The 13,569-nt window shown below is 52.3% G+C and overlaps 1 protein-coding gene across 2 annotated transcripts in view; it reads right to left on the reverse strand.

The window, feature by feature from the left end:
- Positions 1 to 3,414: 3,414 nt before the first annotated feature.
- UHRF1 (ubiquitin like with PHD and ring finger domains 1) overlaps positions 3,415 to 13,569 on the reverse strand; it is a 32,065-nt gene continuing 21,910 nt past the window's right edge. The window contains exons 12-17 of one of the 2 annotated variants that reach the window (XM_079917817.1): positions 12,720 to 12,882; positions 12,510 to 12,647; positions 10,486 to 10,627; positions 10,240 to 10,385; positions 8,382 to 8,480; positions 3,415 to 4,886 (exon numbers count right to left, since the gene is read on the reverse strand). In XM_079917817.1, coding sequence (XP_079773943.1) covers positions 4,740 to 4,886; positions 8,382 to 8,480; positions 10,240 to 10,385; positions 10,486 to 10,627; positions 12,510 to 12,647; positions 12,720 to 12,882 — 835 coding nt within the window. In that variant the 3' untranslated portion in view covers positions 3,415 to 4,739. Of the gene's footprint in view, positions 4,887 to 8,381; positions 8,481 to 10,239; positions 10,386 to 10,485; positions 10,628 to 12,509; positions 12,883 to 13,569 lie in introns of both variants that reach the window. The other variant, XM_079917816.1, reaches the window with a different exon arrangement.

Below are 13,569 nucleotides of genomic sequence, written 5' to 3' on the forward strand. Positions count from 1 at the left end.
AAACATCTTTAAACAAATATGTACCATGGCTTTGCCGTGTCCTCGAGTAAGCCACTTGTCTATACCTCAGTTGTTCTGAGGTTGAATGCTGCAGTACCAACACACATGTATAAATAAAGCCTAAAAATATTAACCCTTTCGGGGGCAGGATTATGTGCTTTGGCTTTTTCTTCACATATTCAGTTTCCAAATGTTCTGAAGGGATTATGTATTAATTTTATAACGTGGGGTGGAGGGAGAGAAGGAAGTTTTACATTAAGAAAAAAAAAAACAACCAGGTAGATTTTAAAAGGTGGTCCATCCACACCCTGGAATATTACTCAGCCATAAGAAGCAGTGAAGTGCTGACACTTGCTACAACGTTGGATGGACCTTGAAAACACCAGGGTCAGTGAGAGAAGCCAGACACAAAAAAACTATGTGTTGTATGAATTTATTTATATGAAACATCCAGAACAGGCAAGTCCACAGACAGAAAGTAGGTTAATGGTTGCCAGAGGCTGGGGAGGGGTGGGAAGTGACTGCTAACGGGGATCGGGCTTCTTTCGAGGGGGGATGAAATTCTGGAACCAGACAGAGGTGATGATTGCACAACTGTGCAAATATACTAAAACCCACTGAACTGTACACTTTAAGTGGGTGTTATGGCATGTGCAATATATCTCAATAAAACTGCTTTAAAAAAATTAAAACTACCAAAAGTCTACCAGGAAATGAATACACCTTACATTGTGATTATTTCTGCATAGCAGTGCACATACACTTTTCTGGGGTTTGCTCATTTTTAACAATGACACTGTTCTTAACTTTTATGTGAGAAACAAAAAAATTCCACAATCTCCACAATTAATGCACCTCAGGGTGTTCTGCCCCTGTGTGCGGCCCACTTGGGGACACTTATGGAGTTCCCTCTGATCCTCATAGCTGGGCATCTTTCCTATTTTTATTTCATGTTCACACTTTGATTTTTTTTTTTGAGATATAACTCGTATACTGTACAGTTCAAAGGATTTTAGTACCTCCACAGGTATGTGCAATCGTCACCAAATTTAGAACATTTTCATCTCCCCGAAAAGAACCCCGCACCCTCTAGCTCTCACCCCCTCTCCCTCCCTACTGGCTAAGCATCGCTACACTAATCTGCTTTCTGTCCCCACAGATCCCTGTGTTGAGCATTTCATGTGAATGAGATCATACCACATACGATCTTTTGTGATTGCCCTCTTTCACTTAGCATAATGTTTTCAAGGACATACTTGACATATTTGAAGGTCCAAAAGAGGCAGAGCTTTATTGTTTTTGTTTAAGATTTTTTTTTTGACGTGGACCATTTTTAAAGTCTTTATTGAATTCACTACAATATTGCTTCTGTTTTACGTTTTGGTTTTTTGGCCATGAGGCATGAGGGATCTTAGTTCCCCAACCAGGGATCAAACCCACGTCCCCTCCATTGGAAGGCTAAGTCCCAACCACCGGACCGCCAGGGAAGTCCCTGTTCATTAAATCAGATCTGCCCACGTCATTGTCTAACCATCCGTACAAGGTGCCAGTGATAGGTTGGTGTGAGTAATGGCATCTGCAGAACTCGGCACTATCACCTTCCCTGGAGTTGATTGTTAAACTTGCCTCATCCTTGGGGAATTCCCTGGTGGTCCAGTGGTTAGGACTTCACACTTCTATTGCAGGGGGCATGAGTTTGATGCCTGGTCAGGGAACTAAGATCCTGCAAGCCAAACCGTGCAGCATGGCCAAAAAAAAAAAAAAAGAATGAAAGAAACAAGACAACAAACAAAAAAACAAACAAAAACCAAAAAAAGCCATAAACGAGACAAAAAGACAACCCTCAGAATGGGAGAAAATATTTGCAAACAAAGCAACGGACAAAGGATTAATCTCCGAAATATATAAGCAGCTCATACAGGTCAATATCAAAAAAACAAACAACCCAATCAAAAAATGAGAAGACCTAAATAGACATTTCTCCAAAGAAGACATACAGATGGCCAAGAGGCACATGAAAAGCTGCTCAACATCACTAATTATTGGAGAAATGCAAATCAAAACTACAATGAGGTATTACCTCACCAGTTAGAATGGGCATCATCAGAAAATCCACAAACAACAAATGCTAGAGAGGGTGTGGAGAAAAGGGAACCCTCTTGCACTGGTGGTGGGAATGTAAGTTGGTACAGCCACCATGGAGAACAGTATGGAGGTTCCTTAAAAAACTAAAAATAGAACTACCATATGATCCAGCAATCCCACTACTGGGCATATACCCTGAGAAAACCATAATTCAAAAAAATACATGCACTCCAATGTTCACAGCAGCACTATTTACAATAGCCAGGGCATGGAAGCAACCTAAATGTCCATCAACAGAGGAATGGATAAAGATGTGGTACATATATACAATGGAATACTACTCAGCCATAAAAAGGAATGAAATTGGGTCATTTGTAGAGACGTGGATGGACCTAGAGAATGTCATACAGAGTGAAGTAAGTCAGAAAGAGAAAAGCAAATATCGTATAATAACACACATATGTGGAATCTAGAAAAAGGTACAGATGATCTTATTTGCAAAGCAGAAATGGAGACACAGATGTAGAGAACAAATGTATGGATACCAAGGGGGAAAGGGGTGGGGTGCGAGGAACTGGGAGACTGGGATTGACACATATACGCTATTGATACTATGTATAAAATAGACAAATGATGGGAACATGCTATATAGCACAGGGAACTCTTCCTAATGCACTGTGGTAAATGCGAAGGAAATCCAAAAGGGAGGGGATATCTGTATGTGTGTGGCTGATTCATTTTGTGTGCAGCGGAGGCTAACACACCATTGTAAAGCAACTATACTCCAATAAAAATTAATTAAAAAAATAAAAACAAAAAAACCTTGCCTCATCCTTGGTCTCTGACTCCTGCTGGAAACAGCATTTCAGGTCACCAGCCTCCACACCCCCACGTACCCCCATCTCTCCAGGCCTGCAGAGGGCCCCCTGGGGCCAAGCAGCTCCTTAGTTGATGATTCAGGCTGCTGACACCCACTCAAGGCAGAGCCAGTCTCCTAGTGGGGGACCACAACAGCCTCCGTTTCTTCTAATGTAAATGGGGACAGTGCCACCCACCTTGGTGACACTAAGTGACGTCTGGCTCCAAGCTAGAAGGCCTGGCTTGGCCCCTATGGACCGCTGCACGTCACTTGGACCTTGTGGGCCTCAGTTTTCTCATCTGCAAAGTGGGAACGATGTCACCTGCCTAGTCTGACTCCGGGATTTTTGTAAGGAGAAAATGTGTTACTAGCTATAAAAGTGCCTGGTGGGCTACAAAGCACTTTGCAAATAGAAGACACAACCAAATTCATCTGTAAAAGGCATTTATTCTGAGAATCTAAAACCTGGACAGAGAATATTGAACTTCATAGAAAAAGCCTACACAGGATTTCGTCGTTTATTCCTAATACATTAACCACCTAATAATAAGGAAAAAAAGAGAAACTTTTAAAACAATATCGCTCCAGTCTGTCTGCAGTTATGTGATTTAAAATATCCCTGTTCTGTTGAGGTATAAGCTGCAAACTTTGGTCAAGTTAGAAACATTAACAAATCATTCCAAAAAACACAAAACTCCCCCCCCCCAAAAAAACACAACCAAACCCTAAGTTATTAGCTTTCTCGGTACATATACAGTAACTACAAAAAAAAATTTCATTTAGAAAGGTTTTTTTTTTTTTTAAAGTTTCCCTCTTGTAATTCCCAATTGGCGAGTTGAAAATTCAACTTCGAGGATCGACAAAAGTCCCATCGTCCCCACTCGCTCACCCGGGGTCTCCAGGGAGGCGCTGGAGGACCACAGTTTGAGATTCTGGTTGGCACCGTCAACAATTCAGTGCTGAGAAAGAGCCCCGTGTTGAAGAAGGAAGGAGGGACCAAAGGCACTTGAACGTGGCCCCAGGCGTTTGCTTCCGTGGCGTCCAGAGGGGACGTCGCTGGGCCGCCCATCGGCCCCCATGGAGGGGAAGAGTCCAGCGGAGGTAGCTTCAGTGTGGCCCCAGCTCTCTGCTCGGGTGGCCGGTGGGGACGCAGAAGCAGCCCAGTGGGGGATGGCTTGGAGGCGGTGGGGGGGGGTTCAACCGGGCCCAACGGGACTTCTTCGCTTTTCCTTTGAACAGCTTTTCCTTTGAACACTTTCCTGCCGGCAATGCAGGGCCAACACCACACCCAGGGCCACCGCCAGGCGGGATTTCACCTCTGGGGGCCTGACCCACCAACCTTGAAAAGATTGTTCTAGGCAGCCCGGCGCCGTCTTGCGAGTCAGCGGCCAGAACAGCTGAGAACTTGATGCTGGGAATTTCAGTGGCCTTCACGCCAAGTTGTTTCTAATTCCATCCTCAGAAGAAAAACAATTTTTTTGTTTGTTTGTTTTTGTTTTTTTCCGCTGATAAATTGCAGGCTTTTTATTTATTTCTTTCTTTTTAAAACCAAAATAAAAACATGGAGAAGTCCGACTTTCTTCCTTCCTTTGAGCCATAATACAAATTCCTGAAAATTTTATAGATTAAAAAAAAAAAACCCAAACCGGGAAGACGAGGCTTTTTTTTTTTTTTTTTAGGGAGTGGAGGAAAAACTACATGTTTAAGTTAAGCTCACTAACAACAAAATGGGGGCCACAGACCCCCCCCGATAACGTTTTTTTAAAAAAAACACACGGCGAGAAGTGCTTGAGGATCACCGTCCGCTCCCGTAGCCAGGGAAGAGCTGGTTGAGGACGGCCTGCAGTGGCTGGTTCACGTGCATGGTGTAGCTCCGGCCCAGGTCATAGCGGCAGGCCGGGCAGCTGAACACCTGGGCCCGGAAGGACCTGTCCAGGCAATCCTGCGGGAGAGCGGGTGGTGAGAGGTGCTCCCGGCCACCCACTGTCCCCCCGGGGCGATGTCGGCAGCCCAGAGGCCCCTCCTGACCCTCAGTCTCACTTGCCACTGCTGGCTGCCCATCACCAGCCCGGCTGCCCCAGGCTCAAAGATTCCAAGGTCGGGAATTCCCTGGCAGTCCAATGGTTAGGACTCCGCACTTTCACTGCTATGGGAGCGGGTTCAATCCTTGGTCAGGGAACTAAGATCCCACAAGCCGAGCGGTGTGGCAAAAAAAAAAAAAAAAAAAAAAAAGACTCCAAGGTCATCCCGGCCACCAGGCCCGTGTACCTGCAGGTCACACCACCTGACAGGTCCATGCCCTGGCTCTCTTGTCACCGTGCCTCGGCTCAAGTCCCCTCCTCAGAGGACCCCTCCCCGAAGCCCCTGGAACATCCCCGTCTCACCTCACCCTGTCTGCTTTCAAAACAGTACCTTCCGCCTTCTGGAATCATCTTGTCGACTAACCTGCTGGCGTGTAACACACCAGACACTCCCCAGGATGGGGGCTGTGTCTCCCTGAATCTCCCGGCACCAAGCACAGGACCCAATCCAGAGTAGATGCTCAAGGAACATGTGTCGGTGAGAAGACGGGAGAAGAGGGAGGAAGGAGGGGGTCTGGATGCTGAGCCAGACTTCTGGGTTTGAACCCACTTGTCAACCCAGTGACGCCAGGGGAAGAGCCAGGTGGAGCCCGAGCTGTGAGGCTGACAGGCCCTACCTCCCCGTCGGAGCCACAGGCCGAAGACACCATGGGGAGCGGGCACCTGCACAGGCGCACACACCTGAAGGATGGCGCCAGGCAGCTGGGTGAGGGGCAACACCAAGCTGGTGAAAACCTGCTGCTGCCACGTCACGCTACCACTGGACGCAGACGGCTGCTTTTGATCCCTGTTTTTAAAAAGTCCTGGACTTCCCTGGTGGTCCAGTGGTTAAAAATCCACCTGTCGATGCAGGGGACACGGGTTCGAGTCCTGGTCCGGGAAGATCCCACATGCCGCGGAGCAACTAAGCCAGTGCGCCACAACTACTGAGCCTGTGCTCTAGAGCCCGCGTGCCACAACTATGGAGCCCACGGGCCACAACTACTGAGCCCGCCCTCCTAGAGCCCGTGCTCTGAGACAAAAGAAGCCACTGCAATGAGAAGCCTGTGCACCACAACAAAGAGTAGCCCCAGCTCGCCACAGCTAGAGAAAGTGCAAGCACAGCAATGAAGACCCAGCACAGTCAAAAAAATACAACAAAGACAAAAAAAAATAAACTCCTGTGTTCTTGTCCAATATAAAGTCTACAGCCTAATCCCAGGCACGAGAGGTAGTGCTTTCTGCTCAACACACTAAGACTTGGGTTCAAAATCAGGTTCTGGATCGCTGCACGATTCACAATGGCCAAAAGGTGGAAACACCAAGAGTCCATCCACAGATGATGGCTAAACACAATGTGGTCCATCCACGCGCTGCCACGTGACTCAGCCTTCAAAAGGAAAGAGGTTCTGACACATGTGACAACATGGATGAGCCTGAACACGATGCTCAGTGAGAGAAGCCAGACACAGAAGGACAGACACTGTCTGATTCCACTCATGCAAGGTCCCTAGAGAGTGAGATCCACAGAGACAGGAAGTAGATGGTTAGGGGCCAGGGGCTGGGGGAGGGGCTGGGGAGTGTTTCATGGGGACAGAGTTTCAGTTTGGGAGGACGAGAAAGTTCTGGAGATGATGGTGGGGACAGTTGCACAACAATGTGAATGTGCTTAATGCCACTGAGCTGTGCACCTAAAAAGTAGTTAAAACGGTAAAGGTTATGTTATCTGTATATTACCACAGAAAAAAAATATTTTAATAGAGTAAAAACAAAATCAAATGCTGGGACGTCAGGGTGGAGGGTCAAAGCCACGAACGACAGTCGTGAGGATGCCCAGGACAGACACGCACTCACCAGGGCCACCTCCTTCACACTGGCGGCACAGCGGCCGCAGGTGTGGTGACTCCCTGAGCCGCTCGGCCTGACCTCGCACGCGCCCCGCGTCTCAGTGTCCAACTGCGCGCTGGCCGGGTACACCTCAAAGCCAGAAGGGTGCTGTGATGCCCCTTACCACGGGGCAAAGGGGCTCAGCACGGTTACAGGCTTTCCAAGGTCACACGGCCAGAAAGGGCAAAGCCGGAGGTCAAAGCCACACTGCCGACCCCGACGATGTGTTCTCACCCCGCCCCGCCAAGCCTCTGAGCCCCCTCGGGCTCCACACGGCCTCAGACACCCAGGGGCATCTCTCCTGGCCACACAGCTGAAGGGCCTCGGTCAGGCCACATGGCACGACTGCTGCCCAAGTGTCCATGTTCTCAGAGTCCATCCCCTGGTCTGATAAGTGACCCGACGCCCTGGACCAAGACGGCCCCGAGGCGAGAGAGCAGCTCAGAGACCCAGGGTGACCAGGAGGCAGGGACAGTCCCTTCTAAATTACGTGCCTACACTGCCCATGAGTTCCTACTGACCGACTCTGGCCAGAAGGCACTGCACAGACACCATACACGCAGACCAGCGCTTCCCAAGTTGGGGGACCCCTGGGACCGAGTGGGTGGGGCCTCAGATGCTGCTCAGCCCCCCAGCACTCAGGACACCCCACGGTGTGTTCACTCTGGTGTCGTTCACCCCACGACAGAGAACGATCCGGCCCCAAACGTCAGCACTGCTTGGGGAGAGACCCTGGTCTGGCCCAATCTCAGCCCCTCCCAATCTCTTCTTTCAAAAGCATCAGATCAGGTACTGTTTCCCTCCTAAGGCTGACCACTGGCTGGAACCCTCCAGACCCGCCACCCGGCCCCCCTCCCCTGCCCTTGTCCCCAAGAGGCCCTGGCTACTCCAACATGCCTGTGGGTCTAAGCTTCTGCACAGGTCACTCTGCCTACCTGGGATGCTGCCCCAAGGACCGCCTCAGGTGGCAGGTTAATGCCACCTCCTCCAGGAAGGCTTCCTCCCTGCTCCTCTAGGGGATAAGCGCCTCACGCATCTCCAGCCCAGCCCACTTAGTCATTTAGTATGACCAGATCCCAGGCCAGGACAATAGCCCAACCTCTCCCACACCGGACCTCCAGGCATCTAAGAGGCTGGAGAGGACCAGTGCGTGGCCCCCAAGGAAAGTAGGCGCCGACCTGTTGAAGGCACAGCAGAGGGCCGGTGTGGCTGGAGGTTCGGGACGATGGCAGGGTGGGCAGTGGCTGGGCGAGGAGTTTGCGTTGGATTCCGGGGCACCAGGAGGGTGGGGAGCAGGGAGCGAGTGATGGGCGCCTGTGATTAAGGCTGGGGTGCTACTGTAACCCAGGTCACCTGGAAAAGAGACCTTCAATCCCCTCGAAGGGCCGGGGGCGGGAGGTGCAGAAGCAAAACCGGCAAGCCCAGGTTGGCAGCGTGGGTCCGATCACCCCTCCAGGACCTCCCGTCTGGGGCCCTCAGTGCCCACTCACCTTGCACACGGTGTGCTGGCACACGGTCGTGATCGGGCGGTACACCAACTCCTGGCAACAAATACACTGGAACGCCTCCTCCACTTTGCTTAGGAATTTCTGGAAGCAGAGGAGAGGGTGCATGAGCCCGGCAAAGGCTCAGTTCCCCAGAGTGAACGAGCACGACGGGTCCCCAGACTCCCTGCTTAGCCCTCGCCCCGGCCCGAATCTCATCCTGCGGCACCGGAGCACACGCAGGCTGGAGATCAAGACCGCACTCCATGAGCGCTTCTCTCGGCACAGAGCCCAGCCCTGCAACACACGGCACCGCCTGCCTGCCGCCCACTGCTCAGACCCCGGGCTCCAGCAGCGGATGAGACAGAGAAACGCCTGCCTTCTTGGAGCCTGGGGCGCAGCGGGGAAGACCAGAGATTAAGCAGGTGAAAGACAGAAAGGTCACAGCAGTGCTGGGGAAAGGACAGCAGGGAGCCCCAGAAGGAGGGCGGTCAGAGTCCCCCTGTGGAGAAGGTGACCTGTCAGCAGAGAGACCCGAAGGACGTGGGGCGGCTGAATCACAGCCTCCTAAGATGTCCACGTTCGAAGCCCGGGACCTGTGGACGTGTCACCTCATGGGGCAGAGGGGACTTCGCAGGTGGGGTTAAGGCCCTTGAGACAGGGATGACCCTGGATTCCCCGGGGAGCCCAACGTCATCACAGGGTCCTTATAAGAGGGAGGCGGGAGGGTCAGAGGCAGAGAGAGACGGGAGATGCTGCACTGCTGGATACGACAGAGATACGAGGATAGAGGACGGGGCCGAAAGCCCGGGATGAGGTGCCTCCAGAAGCTGGAAAAGCCGGGAACCGATGCTCCCCTGGAGCCTCCGGAAGGACCAGCCCTGCCCACACTTGGACTTTACCCCTAAAGGCTCACTTGTTAGGGCAGCCACAGTGATTTCATGCCGGAGGGAGACTGAGCCGGGAGCGCTGGGGTGGAGGGTACTTCCCCAAAGAGAAACCCACGAGGGCAGAGGCCGTGCAATGGCATGACCAGGAGGAAGAGTCCACAAGGAGAGGACGTCAGCAGTAACGGGCCGCTCGCCCAGGGCTCAGAGGATCTGGGTTTGACCCTGACCGTGAGCCATGGAGAGCCAACCCCCACCAGGCAGGGGCAGCCAGAGGACGCTGAGCCACTCACTTCCAGTGACCCATCAATGTCACTCACCCCACTAAGGCAGGAGGATCAAAAAAAAGACAGCGCCGGTTTGGCGGTTCCTCAGAAATTTGAACACAGAATGACTTCATGATCCGGCAATCCCACTTCTGGGTTTATGCCCAAGAGAACTGAAGACAGGGCCGCAGAGACTTGCCCACCTGTGTTCACAGCAGCACTGTTCACAACAGCCAAAAGCTGGAAGCAACCCAAGTGTCCACTGAGAGATGATGGATAAACAAATTCCATCTGTACAGTGGAATATTACACAGCCTTAAAAAGGAAGGAGAGTCTGACACCTGCCACAACACGGATGGACCCTGAGGACATGATGCTCAGTGAGAGAAACCAGACACAGAAGGACACACACTGTCTGATTCCACTCATGTGAGGTCCCTAGAGGAGTCGGATCCACTGAGACAGGAAGTAGATGGTGGGGGCCAGGGGCTGGGGGAGGGGCTGGGGAGTCAGCGTTTCATGGGGACAGAGTTTCAGTTTGGGAAGATGAGAAAGTTCTGGAGACAATGGTGGGGATGGTTGCACGACAGGCTTAATGCCACTGAGCTGTGCACTTCAAATAGTTCAGATGGTCAGTTTCATGTTTTCTCTATTTTATCACAATGGAAAGAAAGAGGCCCCCGCTGCCCGGGCGAGGGTAGGGGGGCTCACCGGCCCGTCCTTGAGTGACTTCAGAATCTCCGTCCACAGCTTTGTGTTGCTCTTGTCCTCCTTGATGAGGCTGCTCTGCTGGGTGGTGAGGCTGTAGGGCTCCACCTTGGTCTTCTTGGGTGCCCCTCGCGAGGACCCGTCGCCTCCTGGGACAGAGCAGGGCGGGTGAGGGTGGAGGCCCCCCACCCCGCCCCCCGAGCACGAGGATGGGGTCCCGAATACGAGGACGGCCGCTGAGACACCCACCAGCCGACTTGCTTTTCCGCTTGCCCTTCCTGGGGGACGCGAAGTCCTCCTCCCCGTCGTCCTCCTTCTCCAGGGCTTCCGTCTTGCTGTTTTCCTTCTCCTTCTCCCTCCTGGCCAGGGCCTCCAGGTAGCCTTCCGGGTACTGTGAGGAGAAGACAGGACGTCACCCCTACCCGGTCCCCAGCCAGGCCCCAGAGACAGACTCTGTGCTCCCTTGGCCTCAGCTCAGAGGCCTGCACCAACTTAACTCTGGAGCAGTAACTAAGCACAGAAACGCACAGGAACAAACGTTAATGGCACAGCGGCAGTGAGCGAGGTAACGCACGGTAGAGGCCCACCACCAGATCAAGCAAAGAAGACAGTCTTTTTCCTTTTGTTTTATTTTTTGGGTTTTTTTGGCCGTGCCCCACGGCTTGTAGGATAGGATCTTGGTTCCCTGACCAGGGATTGAACCCTCGGCCTCGGCAGTGAAAGCGTCGAGTCCTAACCACTGGACGGCCAGGGAACTCCCAAGACAGTCTTGGTATCTTTCCGTTTCGATAAGAAGTAGGCAAACTTTTCAAGCCAGGGGCCAGGCAGTAAAAGTTTCGGGCTCTGTGGGGACAAAAGCTGGCCCAGCCCCTGTGAGATTGAATGGGCGTGGCTAGGCCCCAGGAAGACTTCGTTTACTCACCACTGGCCCAGGGCCTTAGCTCCACAACCCATTCTGATGGGTCTTGGACTCCTCTGAGCCCCATCAGGCATTATCTAATTAGAAATGGGGTTCTAAGGCACCTACAACCACATCCGATTCTCCAGTGTTTCATCAAGAAACCCTCAAGCTTTTCTAGCAACACAAACTTGCAACGAAGGCCTAAGTTCTAAATAAAACATCCTCCTCTCACCAAACAGTGACATGCCTGACCCATGGCTGGCTCTCACCAGTTCCTCCGCCTCTAAAAGTCCCTGTGTTTGTGACCACCTAGAGGGGTGGGACAGGGAGGGTGGGCGGGAGACGCAAGAGGGAGGAGATATGGGGACATATGTGTATGTATAGCTGATTCACTTTGTTATAAGGCAGAAACTAACACACCATTGTAAAGCAGTTATACTCCAATAAAGATGTTAAAAAATAATAATAAAAAATAAATAAATAAAATAATATAAAATACAATTCCCTGTGGAACAACCAGTGTGTTCAAAAGGCAACTCTTTGTGGCCTCCCGGTGGGGGGGCAGGGGGCAGGGCGGGGTAGGTGCTATCAGACTCTCAACAGCAATTAAGATTCCTTAAATAGTCCCACCACGACTTATCAGCTGGAAATCGGATCACCAGGAGGAACAGAAAACACCATAATTATAGTGCAAAAAAGCCGTACTCTGCACGCACTGGGCGAACTCTTGAAGACGGAGGATTCTGCTGCTGTAAAGAGGTGAGTGATTGCTCCAGGCGATCAGTCCACCCTATCTTTACATTTAGACCTTGCTCTATTCTATATTTAGACCAATTTTATTGGTTTGTCTGCTTTGGGGGTAGGGAGAGGTGATGGACAGACAGGAGAAAGAGAGATGGGGGACTGCCCTGGAGGTCCAGTGGTTAAGACTCGCCTTTCAATGAAGGGGGCACAGGTTCAATCCCTGGTCAGAGAGATCCTGCATGCTGCAAGGTGCGGTCAAAAAGAAACAAAAAAACAAAGAGACAGGGAAGAGGGGGAGGAGAAGAGGGGACGGGAGGGGACTGGCCAAGAGAGAGGAGACCGGACTCCAGATTGATTTCGGATAAGCTCTTCAAACACAGCTCAGATAAGGAAGGCCAGCTCTCAGCTCTAACATCACAAAGCAAAGACGCAAACCTGCCTGAGCCACCCCTCCCCTATATCCACTGGCTGAAGGACAGGGATGGTACAGCCAGCAAGGTGTCACCAGCTCACAGCCTGGAAATCGTCCGGGATGAGAAAAACCCCAGAGAGCATGGCTCCCCGCTCAGACGCTCCCGGCCCAGGCCCCGGGCACGAGCTCCAGCTGTGAGCACAGGCCTGGACGCACCTGCATGGTCAGCCCCAGCTTCTTGATCCGGTCCTTCCCCTCCTTGGTCCAGGGCCCCGGCTCGACGTCATCCCTGCGCAGGAGGAAGCGCCACACCAGGAAGCCGGACTTGCCCTTCTCGGGCCAGTACCTCACGACCTGTGGGAAGAAGCGCGGGGTCAGTGACCTGGGGGCCAGGGGTGGGGGGCAGGCACGGGGGCCCCCACTCACCTTGTAGATGCCGTCATACCGGTTGCCCTCGATGGGGGCGTACTTGCTGTGCTTGCGGCCCTTGACGTTCCGCACCACCCGGACCGGCTTCCCCGACCGCCAGTCCTTGGCCTCGGCCCCTTTGAGGTCGTTGATGGGGGCAAAGCAGTTCAGAGCCAGCGCCCTGCGGGGAGAGCCGGGCCCACACGCTGGACTGCATCCCCCAGAGAGAGGGGGTCGCGGCGTCCCAAGCCCCCACCGCCCCCCCCCCCCCCACCGTGAACATGTGACCTTTGGAAAGTCAGTGCTTGCAGATGAAGTCAAGTTCGGAGGCGGTCAGAATGGATTAGGGTGGGCCCTAAACCCAATGACCGGTGTCCTTATAAGGAAAGGGAAACTGAGGGAGTTCCCTGGTGGGAACTCAGCGCTCTCACTCTAGAGGGCCCGGGTTCAATTCCACGTCGGGGAACTAAGATCCCACATCCCACAAGCCACACCGAGACATGGCCCCAAAAAAAAGAAGAAAAAAATTTTTAAATAAATAATTAAAAAATAAAAATTAGGACTTCCCTGGTGGCGCAGTGGTTAAGGATCTGCCTGCCAATTCAGGGAACACAGGTTCGAGCCCTGGTCTGGGAAGATCCCACGTGCTGCAGAGTAACTAAGCCCGTGCGCCACAACTACTGAGCCTGCGCTCTAGAGCCTGCAAGCCACAACTACTGAAGCCTGCGTGCCACAACTACTGAAGCCCGCGCACCTAGAGCCCGTGCTCCGCAACAAGGGAAGCCACCGCAATGAGAAGCCCGCGCACCACAACGAAGAGCAGTCCCCGCTCGCCGCAGCTAGAGAAAGCCCACATGCAGCAACGAAG

This window comes from Stenella coeruleoalba (assembly GCF_951394435.1).
Source record: "Stenella coeruleoalba genome assembly, chromosome: 3".
Lineage (NCBI taxonomy): Eukaryota > Metazoa > Chordata > Mammalia > Artiodactyla > Delphinidae > Stenella > Stenella coeruleoalba.